The 13178-nt window shown below is 37.7% G+C and overlaps 1 protein-coding gene across 1 annotated transcript in view; it reads right to left on the bottom strand.

Moving 5' to 3' along the window:
• The window catches only part of LOC140211662 (SHC-transforming protein 3-like), a 134990-nt gene extending 122388 nt beyond the window's left edge, over positions 1–12602 (bottom strand). The window contains exon 1 of the mRNA XM_072281665.1: positions 11932–12602. Coding sequence (XP_072137766.1) covers positions 11932–12477 — 546 coding nt within the window. The 5' untranslated portion in view covers positions 12478–12602. The remainder of the gene's footprint in view (positions 1–11931) is intronic.
• Positions 12603–13178: the final 576 nt, after the last annotated feature.

Genomic DNA, 13178 nt, shown 5'->3' on the forward strand with positions numbered 1-13178 from the left:
TAGGTCTCTGAATGGTGGTTAGGAAAGAGGTGTGAGGGCAAGTGTAGCACTTGTCCAGCTTGCAGGGATAAGTACCAGGAGGGATTCAGTGGGCAGGGATGAGATGACAAGGGAATTGTGTAAATTGCAACCTCTAATGAAAGTGGAGAGTGGTGGGGGAGGTGAGAAAAAGATGTGCTTAAAGGTAGGTTCCTGTTGTAGATGGTGGAAGTTATGGAGATGTGTTAGATATGGAAGCTTGTGAGGTGGTAGCTGAGGACAAGGGGAACCCTATTCCATAGAACATAGAACATAGAATAGTACAGCACAGTACAGGCCCTTCAGCCCACAATGTTGTGCCAACCCTCAAACCCTGCCTCCCATATAAGCCCCCACCTTAGATTCCTCCATATACCTGTCTTGTAGTCTTTTAAACTTCACTAGTGTATCTGCCTCCACACTGACTCAGGCAGTGCATTCCACGCACCAACCACTCTCTGAGTAAAAAACCTTCCTCTAATATCCCCCTTGAACTTCCCACCCCTTACCTTAAAGCCATGTCCTCTTGTATTGAGCAGTGGTGCCCTGGCGAAGAGGCACTGACTATCCACTCTATCTATTCCTCTTATTATCTTGTACACCTCTATCATGTCTCCTCTCATCCTCCTTCTCTCCAAAGAGTAAAGCCCTAGCTCCCTTAATCCCTGTATTGGCAGTGGGAAAATGAGGTTAGGGAAGATGTGTGGAAAATGGAGAAGATGCAGGTGAGGGCAGCATCAATGGTGGTAGAAGAAAAATTCCATTCTTTGAGAAAGGAAGACATCTCAGACGTTCGAGAAATATAAGCTTCATCTTGAGAACAGATCTACAAAATCTGTCATATTTATATAAATAATTTGCTTTGTTGCACAGAAAAATAAATTAATAGGATCTTAAAGTTTGGCAGCCATCTCATATGATTTTTATTTACAGTTGAATGTCAATTAGCTCATCAGATGTTAGAGAACAGATGTCTTCAGATACTAGATTTGCCACATTGTAAAAAATGCTGTTGCTATATTACTTTTGCCATCAATGCGACAGTGTGCATTGTCCACAAAATGGCTCATCCTGAAATGCACTGCCTAAGGGGAAGTTAGAGGCAGCCGCACTCAGAACATGTAAGTGACTGAAACAAGCACTTGAATCTGCCAAAGTTATGGACTAAGTGTTTGTAAATGGGATTGGAAAAGATGGGTTGATGATTATCAGAATTAACATAATGGACCAAAGAGCTCGTTTCTACGCTGTATAGCTCAATGAAAATGCACTGAAGTTACTCAGAGAAGCTACCCTTTCAAACCCCTACCACCAAGAAGAACAGGGCCAACAGATATATAGGAACAGCACCCCCCGGATGTGCCTGTCCCAGTCACACTCCAACCTGACTTGGAAATAAACCCAATGCCTCCTGTTCCTAATAAAGTGGCCACTAAGGGTATGTTCACGATCTTTCTGAAATACTCAAACCAACCCATCTGGCACCAAAAATCATTCCACAGTCAAAGTCACTTAGATTACTTTTCTTCCACATTTTGATGTTTGGACAACAACTGAACCTCTTGACCACGTGCTTTTATGTGTTGCATTGCTGGTACGTTATTGGCTGATTAGATATTTGCACTCACAAGTGTATGGATGTACATAATAAACTGGCATAACTGAGTGTACATCACTGGTTCTTCATTATCATTGAGTCCACATCAGGGTTTCCCGACCCTTTTTATGTCATGGACTTCTCTCAGTAACCGAGGTGCCCAAGGACCTCAGATTGGGAACACCTGCTCTAAATACTGGAATTCCCTCCCGGTTGTACTATGAGAGTAAAAACATCAGAAGAACTGCAACACATCAAAAAGCAAGTCACTACTATTTTCTCAAGGACATTTAGAAATGCACAATAATTGTTTGCCTTGGCAGCAATGCCCGGAGCCCAGAAAATGCTTTTTAAAATGCAGTAATAGCTGTCATTACAGATAACCACAAATGACCCGTCCTACTGTTAATCATATAGTTCTTTTTCCTAATCCTATCCCTCAGATTTTGAATTCTGAACCATTGCACTATAGAATTGCACATTTTATGAAATTGCATATTGGTGTATATATTTGGGTGAAGCAATGCAGGTGGACATGCTTCAGATGATTACTATGCAAACACATGTTATAGTGCCTATTAATAAAGTTCCACTAATCATAACACCGTAAGGTTTACTGCGTCTGTTCCATTTCTTTGAAAGATTTCTCCTATTTAAGTCAACACGTCAGCTTTTCCTTCATGCCTGCAAATGAGTCCCCGTAAACACATTAAAAGACAAAAAAATTTGAAAATCTGAAGTAAAAACAAAAAATGCTGGAGACCTGCAGCAGATCCGACAGAATCTGTGGCAAATAAACTTCCATTAGAATTGGGAAATATGAGAAAACTTTGGAGAAACCAAATATGGGGGAAATGCTTTGCAGTAGGCCTCCATTTATCTAACCTCTCTATCAATGACCTACTACAATATCTCTGTTGTAGAGCATACAAAAGAAGGTGATGAATGCCTGTGCACATCTGAATTTGAGGACTTTGAGAATTCATCCTAATTATTGAAGTCAAAGTTATGATACCAAGGTGATCCACAATAGAACCAATTTCTATGAAAGCCATTGTCAAGCGAGAGTATGTCAGTGCCCCAACACTTCTCTCAATCTTTCTTGCCACTAGTTTGCACTTCACATCAAGTAAACATCCCTTGGAGTTGATCTCCAGGACTAACAAGAAACTGCTCAGCCAATAGAAGTTACAATGTTTCTCTGGAACTAAGGTCATCCAAAATTCAGTACTGAAAGCACAAAATGCAATGATACCTGCACTTACTTGTGACCAGGTTCCAAGACAACAGTGACTCGTTCATTAAAGCATACAAGAGGACAGCTTTTATTCTCAAAATCTTGAAAATCAAAATTCTCTACCAGCCTGCCTCCATTGTACCATACAGCATTGGGAGCCACCTCTCTACAAAGACAGTCATCGATAATGAAATTCAACACCATCTTCAGTCCGCCAGCAATGCCTTTGGTTAATTGAGGAAAAGTATTTGAAGATCAGGACCAGGCACTACTTATAATCTGCAAGCAGCAGTAATGCCTGCTTTTCTATATGCTTCTGAGACTCAGACTACCTATAGCAGGCAACTTAAGGCACTAGAAAAAATAATATTATTGATGACTCTTCAGCTTTCTCCATATGCACCAGAAGGATAGGTTGTACAATGTCATCATCCTCTCACAGGTCAAAATCCCTAGACTCGAGACCTTACTCTATCAACTACATTAAGCAGACCACATTTATTTCATGTTCAAGTCTAGATTCATGAAATAAATATTATCAGCCCAAGCTTTGTCATGGGAAGTGATCATCACAGGTAGAAAACAACTCAAAGAAGTATGCAAAGCTTCCTTCCAGTGCAACATCACATGTCTCCTGGGAACCACTGGTCCGTGACTGTTCAAAGTCAAGGAGCAGCAATTGGAATGGTATTGAGAAACTGGACGCCACAGATCAGAAGGATTCAGAAGCCCTGAACATGAAGCAAAAGAAACAAACTACCCACCCGCCCATCTCGCCAACCATTTCCTGCCCCTCTCTGGAAGAGTCTGCCATTCCTGCATTGGCCTTATTAACCATCTGAAAAACCAGAGATGAAGCAAGTCTCTCTCAATCCTAAAGGAATGCCTATGAAGAACAACGAGAACCAGTGACTCCATGTAGCTTGGTGAAGCTTGGTAAACAGTACCTCATCTTCTAAATAGGCAAGTTGCTGTCCTCAAGTCTTCATATCAAATTCATATATTTTAGATAACCATCACTTCCTGTCTGAGTCAGAACTTGGCTAGTTCAGAAGTAAGGTTATGCAGCTATACTGTGGAAAACATTTGTAATGAGGCAGTAAGCTAACTGCACAAATAAAGATGGATAGGAATATCATAATGTCTATCATAAAATAGAGAAGCAAAGTTAGGCCATTCAACCCATTGCCCCATTCTCCCGCCTTCTTCCAGTAATCATAACCAATCAAAAAGCTGAGTCTTGTGGAGACCTAATTGCCCAGAGACATAATTTCAGGAACAATGCTGAGAATTTAACATTCAGGAATAAAGTAACGGACGCTTCAGGAGGCAATTCAGAACACTCATCAAAAATTATCCTAGTTAGGAGAAATATTCTGCAAAGGAAATAACCATAACTAATGGAGAAGTTAAAAAGCATATTAAGTTACAAGAGTAAACAGGTAAGGAAACAAATGTGCAGAATTGATGCGAAGACTGGAAGGGATTCAGAGTCCATTCAGGTATAAACAGATAATAAAGAGAGAAAATAAACTTTGAGTGAAAACTGGCAAAGAATATTTGAAAATTTATTTAAGTATTTAGAAATGCAGAGGGCCGAATAGATTGACACCTCAGCGAATGAGGCTAGGAGAATAGTTGCAGAGAACAAGAAAATGGCAGATGAATTAAACTGTCGAAGATACTGTGGGCATTGTATTAATTCTGTATAATGCTGGGGTGGAACTAAATACCGTCGTAATCACTATGCAATTGGTATTAGGCAAAACATTAATTGGGCTACAGCCTGATAAACTCTATGAGCCAAATAGGTTCTATCCAAAAATCCTAAATGAAGGGGGCACCAGAACTATAGAAGCATAAGTTCTAGTCTTCCAAAAATGTAGATTCTGGAAAAGTATCAAATGATTGTGACAGCCTAGTCAAAAAGCAACATGGGGGCAAAATACAAATATCTCGATCAATAAGCCTAGTAGTATCTATTGTTGAAAAATGTTAAAATCAATTATTAAGGAATTAAAGAAGTAATAGCAATACATTTGGAAAATTATAATTTAATTATGGTGCATACTTCTCCTGCTCTTTATGGACCATGGCTCCTCATGGATGCATAGTTTTGATATGCATAGATCTATTTTGATACCATCCCATTTTAATATATTTGTAGTGGCATACAACATAATGAAGGCTGTACTCAATGTGAAGAAAGAACTTTGTCTCCACAAGGATTGTATGGTGGTTATTGCAGCCGGTGTAATCATAGACTGATGCATTTGACATAGGTAGATTGGTAAGCAAAATATCAAATAGGTATTATCTCTTGAACAATACTTATGACCCAGTCTAACATTTGTGCCCTTCATAGACAGAGGAATATGGAACTTGTCCAGATCCATTAGAAGCCTGAATGGCAATAATGGAATGAATCCATTATTTCCATGACTTCCTGGAGAATGAGGCCTTGAGGATTAGTAAGCTTTCAGCGCCATTAACTTGTACATCACTGTGTTTTTACTAATACTTATCAGGAATAGAAGTCTTTTTCCCAGTTTTGATAAAAGCTCTCAGCACCAAAAGGACTCTGTTTCTCTTTCCACTGACGCTTCCTTGCCTGCTGAGTTGTTTTCAGCAGTTTTATTTTTATTTCGGGCTCCAGCATCTGTGTTTTTTTTATTTTATAAATATTCCCATTTCTGTCTGCAAAGGCTTATATTTTTCTTCACCAATCCATCTTTTACTTTAAAATTTTCTGAAAGTGTTACTATCCATTTTTAAGGTCCTTGCAAATTGAGTCTAATAGTTTTCCTGTCAATCAAACTCTTGGTCCTTTTTTGCTGAATTCTAAACTACTCAAATCCTAAGGTTAGCCGCTTTATCAGGCAACTTCATATGCCTCCATTTTGGATCGAATACTTTTCTTAGCTACTATCATAAGCCATGTATTCAGTGGATCAACAGGGAAATTAGCAAGGAGCTTGTATCAGGCACTGTAGAGCTGAAATATATTCATACTAACAGATTAAGGATAGTGATAAACAAACAATAAGGAATTACTACATTTCAAAGCACTATTAATCTATGAGAAGGGGTTGACCTCAGCTCACAAATGTACCAGAGCCCCACAAAATTTGAGAACATAACAGGATATTTTTAAAAACATGTTGATTGCTTCCAGCAGCTACAATTACAATAATCTTACTTGCTGTTAACAATTAGACATATTGGAAAATATGTTGTCATACCTGGGCAGATCAGTCAAAGGAAAACAACCATAAAATAACATAATTTATCCACATAGGACATCATTAGCAAAGGAACAGCGAACCCATCTGTTCTGGACAAACACATATTCAAATTTATAAATATAAGGAGCTTTATAAATACAGAACTTTAATTTGATGGTGAATGGAAAGAAATATTTTATTTTAATTTTATAAGCACTGTTATTTTCAGACAATTATTCCAAAATTGTTAATAGATCAAGTTTTTTATCGTTCATTGTAAATTTGATGAATATATAATTACACATTTTTATAAATTATTTCATTAAATAATAACTAAATAACCTGCCTGGAACTTCAGAATAAATTGGTAAAGCTAGTAAAGACTGATATTAATCCTCCATTTTCAAACAAGAGCTCTGTGCCTGCATATATGGTAGAGTTAAATTGTGAGGCAGGAATGGTCAGACAATCATAAAATCAAATTGTTTTATTTAATCTTTATGATTAGAGCAGAGAATGAGAGAGAACAGGAAAAAAATGCTCCAAAGTGATGTTTGGCAGCCAGTGAAAAATACTTAAAGAAAATAAATCACTGGAAGAACTCAACCAGTCAACCAGTATTTGTGGAAAGAGAAAACAGTTAATTATTTCTGTCAGTTACCCTTATAACTGGGGGAAACAAACACAAAAATGTTGCAGTAGTGTGTAGGAAATAGAGGAACTCCTTCCACAGTGGTAGACAGGAAACCATATGTCAGGAAGAAGGAGGATATTTCAGAGGTACCAAAGCAGAAGGCTTCATCATTGCAAAATTTTCCTTTTAGTTTTTTGTATATACAGTGTATATATTGCTCCAAAGAACTCCTACGGTGAAGCCCTACCATGGAATTGGACTGGATTAGATTGACCTCCAACAATGATAATCATCTTCCTTTGTATAAGATTTGATCAATGATTGGATTGTTTTCCCATTATGGTGATTGACCTGAAGGGGCAGTAGAGATGGGGCCTCGCATAACTCTTAATAAATATTTAAGTGAGCATTTGAAGTACCATGGCATCAAGAATCAAGTAAAAGAAAATGGAATTAGTATAGACGGGCACTTGATGGCTGGCATGGGTTTGGTGGGCCACACAGTCTGCTTCTGGGCTGTATGATTATATAATCCACAGTCCAATTGCAATGAACTTCCTTGGTTTGTTCTCAAAAAAGTGTTTTCCATCTGTTTCACCTATTTCCCATATTTTAGCAGAAAAGATGGGAATCTGGAATGCCCAAAATTCATTGTTAATAAAGTCATAGAGTCATAGAGCACGACAGCACAGTAGTAGGCCCTTTGGGTTGCCGAGTCCACGCTGACCTGGTTTTCTGCCTATTGCTTTCTACCCACATATGGGATTTATTAGATAAATAATATATCTAATTAAAAAACAATTTCTATATCAAGGTATGGAAACCATTCACACTTGGGCTGGTAAACTACAAGTCACTTTTGTGCCATATATGTTTTAACCAATGGCTGCCTGGAACAAGCTAAAGGGTCACCATGTCCCCTTTACATTCAACAACTTTCCTGTAGCCGCATTCTGATGCTATGAACTGCTATAGTAACCCGCTTTATAGGACTGGCCAAGGAAATACTACAACTGCAACAAAGGGTTGGTATTCTGTGATGAATGCTCACCTCCTGTTGCCCTCAATTTTTTTCCACTATCTACAGGCATAAATCAGGAATTTAGTAAGAATACTCTCTTCTTGCCTGTAGGAATGCATTTCCAACTTTCAAGAAACCTCAGCCAACCAAGACATTGCAACCAGTCTGACTGATTCCTCATCCATGGCCCTATGCATTCATTCCCCCCAACACCAATGAATCATGGCTGTAGTATATGCAGCCGACAAAACACATTACAGCAATTCATTAAGACTTCTCAACACTACTCAAACCTATGACATCTACCATCTATAAGTTCCATTTCAGGAGAAACTATTTTACTAGGTTAAATTCCAGGAATTCCCTAATCACCTTCTTACAGTCATTAAATTTTAACCTTGCCTGTGAGGTCTACATCCATGAAAGGATAAATAAAAATCACTTTTCAGTAGCATCCTAGGAGCTTTATAAATTTTAATCTGAACTAGCAGGCACAGTGATGAATTGGGCATTTGTTTTACTTTCTTTGTTTTATTTCCAAAAATATGCATTTTCTGTGCCTTTAAGGTGATTTTTAAAAACATTCAACTGTCTGATGTTGGTTATGGAAAAATATAATGAATGACAATTGAGGGAGACCAGGGAAAATTGGTGGTGTGCCAATCTTTATGGAAGGCCAGGAGAAGTTTGGCAAAGAATCTTAATGATCCCATTCTGCCAGCTGACACACATCTCTTCACTTCAGTATTATGTTATTGTGCAAGGTTGTCCATTACACTTCTGTAAGAAAAATAGCTTGAGATGTCTTATGAGACTAGTAGACAATTGATATAAATAAGAAATCATTTCTTCCTTCACAGAATATGGATGTTACCAGCAAGACCAGCATTGAGTGCCTTTGAAAGAGAGTTTTTAATCTGCCTTTTTTTTTAATCCCCTGCATTTCATATGCAAAGGTATCGTGGTTAGGTAGATGAGTTGTCTAATTTTAAAATTGTGACAATTAAAGATGGGTTTAGTTATCTTGGAAGGAATCTTGGTGGTGAACCTATGGTCTTTGTCATTCTATATAGTGGATGTTACAGCTTTGGGAGGTATGATTTAAAAAACTTAGCACATTGTTAAACTATATCTTGTGGATAGTACACTCTATCAGAATCAGAGTCAGATTTAATATCACTGACATATGCCATGCAATGTGTTCTTTTGCAGCAGCAGCACATTGGCATACATAATAAAAATATTTATAAATTACAATAAGAAATATATATATTTAAAAAGAAATTAAATAAGTAATGCAAAAAAAGAACAATAAAAGAAAAAAAAGGTAGTGTACATTCAAAAATCTGATGGCACTGGGGAAGAAACTGTTCTTAAAAAATCGAGTGTGTGCATTTAGGCTCCTGTACCTCCTCCTTGATGGTAGCAATGAGAAGAGAGCAATGGGTGATGGGTCCTTAATGATAGATGCCACCTTTTTGAGACACTACAGACCTTGTATGTTTAAGGTGGGCAGAGTGATTGTTTAGGATAGTGTATATGGTCCAGTAAGGGAAGGTTTGCTTTGTTCAGAATGGTGTTAAGCTTTTGTGTGTTGTGAAAGCTGCCCAACTCCATGACATACTTGATTAGTGTTTCTTAAGTGATAGAGAGAATAGAGAATGAGGAAATGAGATGCTTGTCACAAATTACCCAGCCTTTGTCCTCCTCTTGTAGCCACAGCATTTATATTGCACGTCCTGTTAAATTTCTGGTCAGTGGCAAACCCCCAGGGTGTTGATGATGGACGATTCAAAGGGGCCAAAGCCACTGAGCATTAAAAAGGAGAATGAGAAGACGGTTTTGGAGGTGGTCATTGCCTGGTGGTAATTCAGCAGTGTGAACACTATTTGCTGATTAACACTTGTAGCTTTAATATTGTTCAGCTCTTGCCACTCTGAGTCACGGCTAGTTCCTTCTTCGGAGGAGTTATGAATGGAAGTGAGCACTGTATAATGATCTCCAAACATCCTCACTGATGACCTTACTTGAAATAATCCCCAGTATCAAACTGTTGCTCAATTTGTATGAAACCAGGCTCTGGAAACATTAGAACGTAATTTTCAAATACATTCCTTTCACTTCTTCCATTTCTTTTTAAAATTTATGATCATAGAAAATCCATTGTAATCTAAATACTTAACATAAGCTTAACATAATACTGGGAAGGTTTGTACTTGTATTAAAAAAGGTTGTTTATTTCATTGATGCATGAAATGAGGAGTGAACATGAGGCACTAATTAAAAAATGCTGCAAGCAAGATACACATTTGTTCAATACACAGCCATTAAGAATAGCAGTAATGTTTCATCACAGTACGTGCATTGTATGTACATTCATTGCTTCCTTCACATGAACAGCAGCCTGAAAGATATTTTTTAATGATAAAGGGAATGACATTGGTGTCTCTAACTGTTTCACTTTTCATGGTTCAAATTTAAATAGAAGAATCTTTAGGGAAGCTGTCCTAACAAGAGCACTTCAACATATAAAGGGTTTATCACAAAGGCTACTGGATAAGCATTTAATCTGAAATAATATCATAATTCTCAGATTGTTGCACATCCCTGTTCTTACATCCTTTACACTGGTGTCACTAAAATGTAGTTAAAGCCAAAGTATGATGCTCAGTATAACATTTTTTTTCCCTGATACTTTACACGTTAAAATTCAGAATGTATACTTTGAAGTGTATATCTCATCCTGGAATAAATCAAGCTGCAGCTAGTTTTATTCTTTTTTAATGAATTGCATATTCTGCTCAGTGACATTTAATTGCGTTAAAATACGTCTTTCAACGTAATCTGATTTAAGAACCACCATTTTGAACAGTAGAAAAAAAGAAAAATGAGAATCTCCATCAGTTAATGGAAGGTAGATTTTTTTAATATATTAGTGAGAGAGGAGGGTGTTTACAAACATTAATGTTTATAAAAGAAAAAATTCCCCAGGCACACCGACTTTGTAATGCTCTTGATCATTGTGGATGAAATCTTTTTCATCAGGATGCTGGTTTTCTTAAGTATTTTGGTTGCAGTAGGATAGTTCAGGACCTTATATAGAGCTCCATTAAAAATTATACCCTCCTTAATTTATCATACATAACAATTATTATTAAGTGTTCCTGCAAATCTATGGCACTATTTTGTGTGGTCAGTCTTAAAAGTGCACAGTTTTTAGCTGCACAATTATTTTCTGGACCAGGTGCAAGAAGATGCTTGGGAATCATATCTGAAAATTGTCTTATGTATATCACTCTAAATAATATTTTGAAATCCCTTCATACATAGTAATTTTCACATCTTCCACATTATTGCTATTCATAAAAACTGATTACATTATCTGAACAGGTTCCTTCAAGTTGATAATATAAAGTCATGTACTTGAAGTTCAACTATATTCTGGCAGCAAGTATTGCGACAGCCATTTCCATTATATTCACTTCTTGGTATAAATAATTTTTATTATTGTGCCCATTATAGAGCACCAAGATTCCAACATGGGAAAAATATTTGCATCTGCAATAAGCCCTCGATCACACAATTATACTGCCAATAACCCTTTCATGAGAATTTATAGTATAGCACTGAAACAAGCATACAAGCATGCTGTCGTATTTTTGCTGTTGTTTTGATATTAATAATTCTTTTTCTCATTTACATAATAGTATTAATTCAAACTGACTCTTAGTCCAGGATTCAGTCTTTTGATATCTCAACTCAAAATCAAAACCAGCTCCGTGACCAAGAATAGCTTCTGAGACGTACTGAAGTAGATTAATACTCAAGACTGACTGTAACACTGTATAAGATCTTTACATATTCTAACCAGTTTCAGATGTTATTTTACGACAGCCACCAAAAAATATTATTTCAAACATACGACATTAGGAAACAAAGTATATAATCTTTATTTGCAATGATATAGTTTATCTTGAAAGAATCTTTGCAATATATAGAAGCAGGAAGTATGCAAGGCAAGTTTTTAAACATACATGCTCTTGACGTTGAACCAACTAAACAGGATGCATAATTTAATGTGTATATTTCCTATGGATCAGCTTAAAGCCTATGTGGTGATAGGATGGGTTAATGGTCTGTACTGTAAATTTCATGGCTTCAAGGTTTTCAGATAAGACTATAAGACTTTAAATAACCAACCTTTACAATGTACGTCACACCAGGTCCCAGGATTTTCTCATTAGAGTGCAGCCACCCTCGTGAGGGTTTACTAACAAAGCCTCCACTGTGATTCCAATCCTCTCCACACAGGTGAATATCTTCCACCTTGGTCCTCTTGTCGGTGTTCATCTTGTTCACGTCCTGCTGGGAATATGGAGTGGAGGAGACAGGGCTACACGTGTCCACTGCTGTTGAAACTGAGCTAGGAGTGCTTGAACTGCCTTGCTGTTTCGAAGAGGCAAGGTCTTTCATTGCAGAGGACAGGTTTTTGATGCCCAACAGGCTGCCTGTGCTGGCAAATTTCAAATGGGACACCTTCTGGATGAAGTTGCAGAGGGTCGTGGGCCCATCTTCCTGGTCCTTGCGGAGCGCCTCTGGTGGGTCTGGGTACGAGGATGCAGCAGATGTCGTCGTCGTCGTCGTAGCAGTCGAGCCCTTACCGTTCATTGATAAGTTGTGTATAAGATCATCGAATGATGTCACCGAATCATTCCTGAAACGATTATACTTTGCACGGTGAAGCATGCCCTTCTATCAGATTTTCTGTACAAGTACATCCAGATCTGACGCAAACTTAGAATGCATTTGTTCTACTATAGCAGAGCTCTCATAGTGCCAATAGCAACCCGATAAAGCCAGGTAGATAAACACACACAGAAATAAATGTGGCTCCTGAGTACAGAGGTAGGGCCTGGCGTAGTAGTACTTTGCTAAGACAGAGATCACCGTCCTGCTTGGAGCTGCCAAGCTGCTCGCAGCAAAAGCATGACTCACACAAATGAGAAGACCCTTTTCAACAAAAGGCTCACTGAACACTGCAAATCACTTCCTGTTGCAAAACCATCCACCCACTTACAGCACACTAGAACCAATCAATTTTCAAATTTCCCATTCCCATTTTGATAGAAAGGCATTTTCATCCAAAGCCGTGGAATTTTTCTTTTCCAGAAAGTAAACTGCTCTAATCATCAGGAATTTCACCTTCAGCAACATTATTCCTACTTATATATATTACTGTGCTGGAACATTCGATCATTTAAACTCAGCAAGCTATACACCCTTCCCTTTCTGAATACAGCTGTTATATAGCTTTTCAAAAATCCCTGTAACTGTCTGTGCAGATTAGACAATACATTAAACCACATAAAACCATCTAATCTTATTCATAACTAAGTCTCAACCCTGCATTTGAATGGTAAAGTAACTGAGAAAAACAGCTTAACTTT

Source organism: Mobula birostris, chromosome 17, assembly GCF_030028105.1.
Source record: "Mobula birostris isolate sMobBir1 chromosome 17, sMobBir1.hap1, whole genome shotgun sequence".
Lineage (NCBI taxonomy): Eukaryota > Metazoa > Chordata > Chondrichthyes > Myliobatiformes > Myliobatidae > Mobula > Mobula birostris.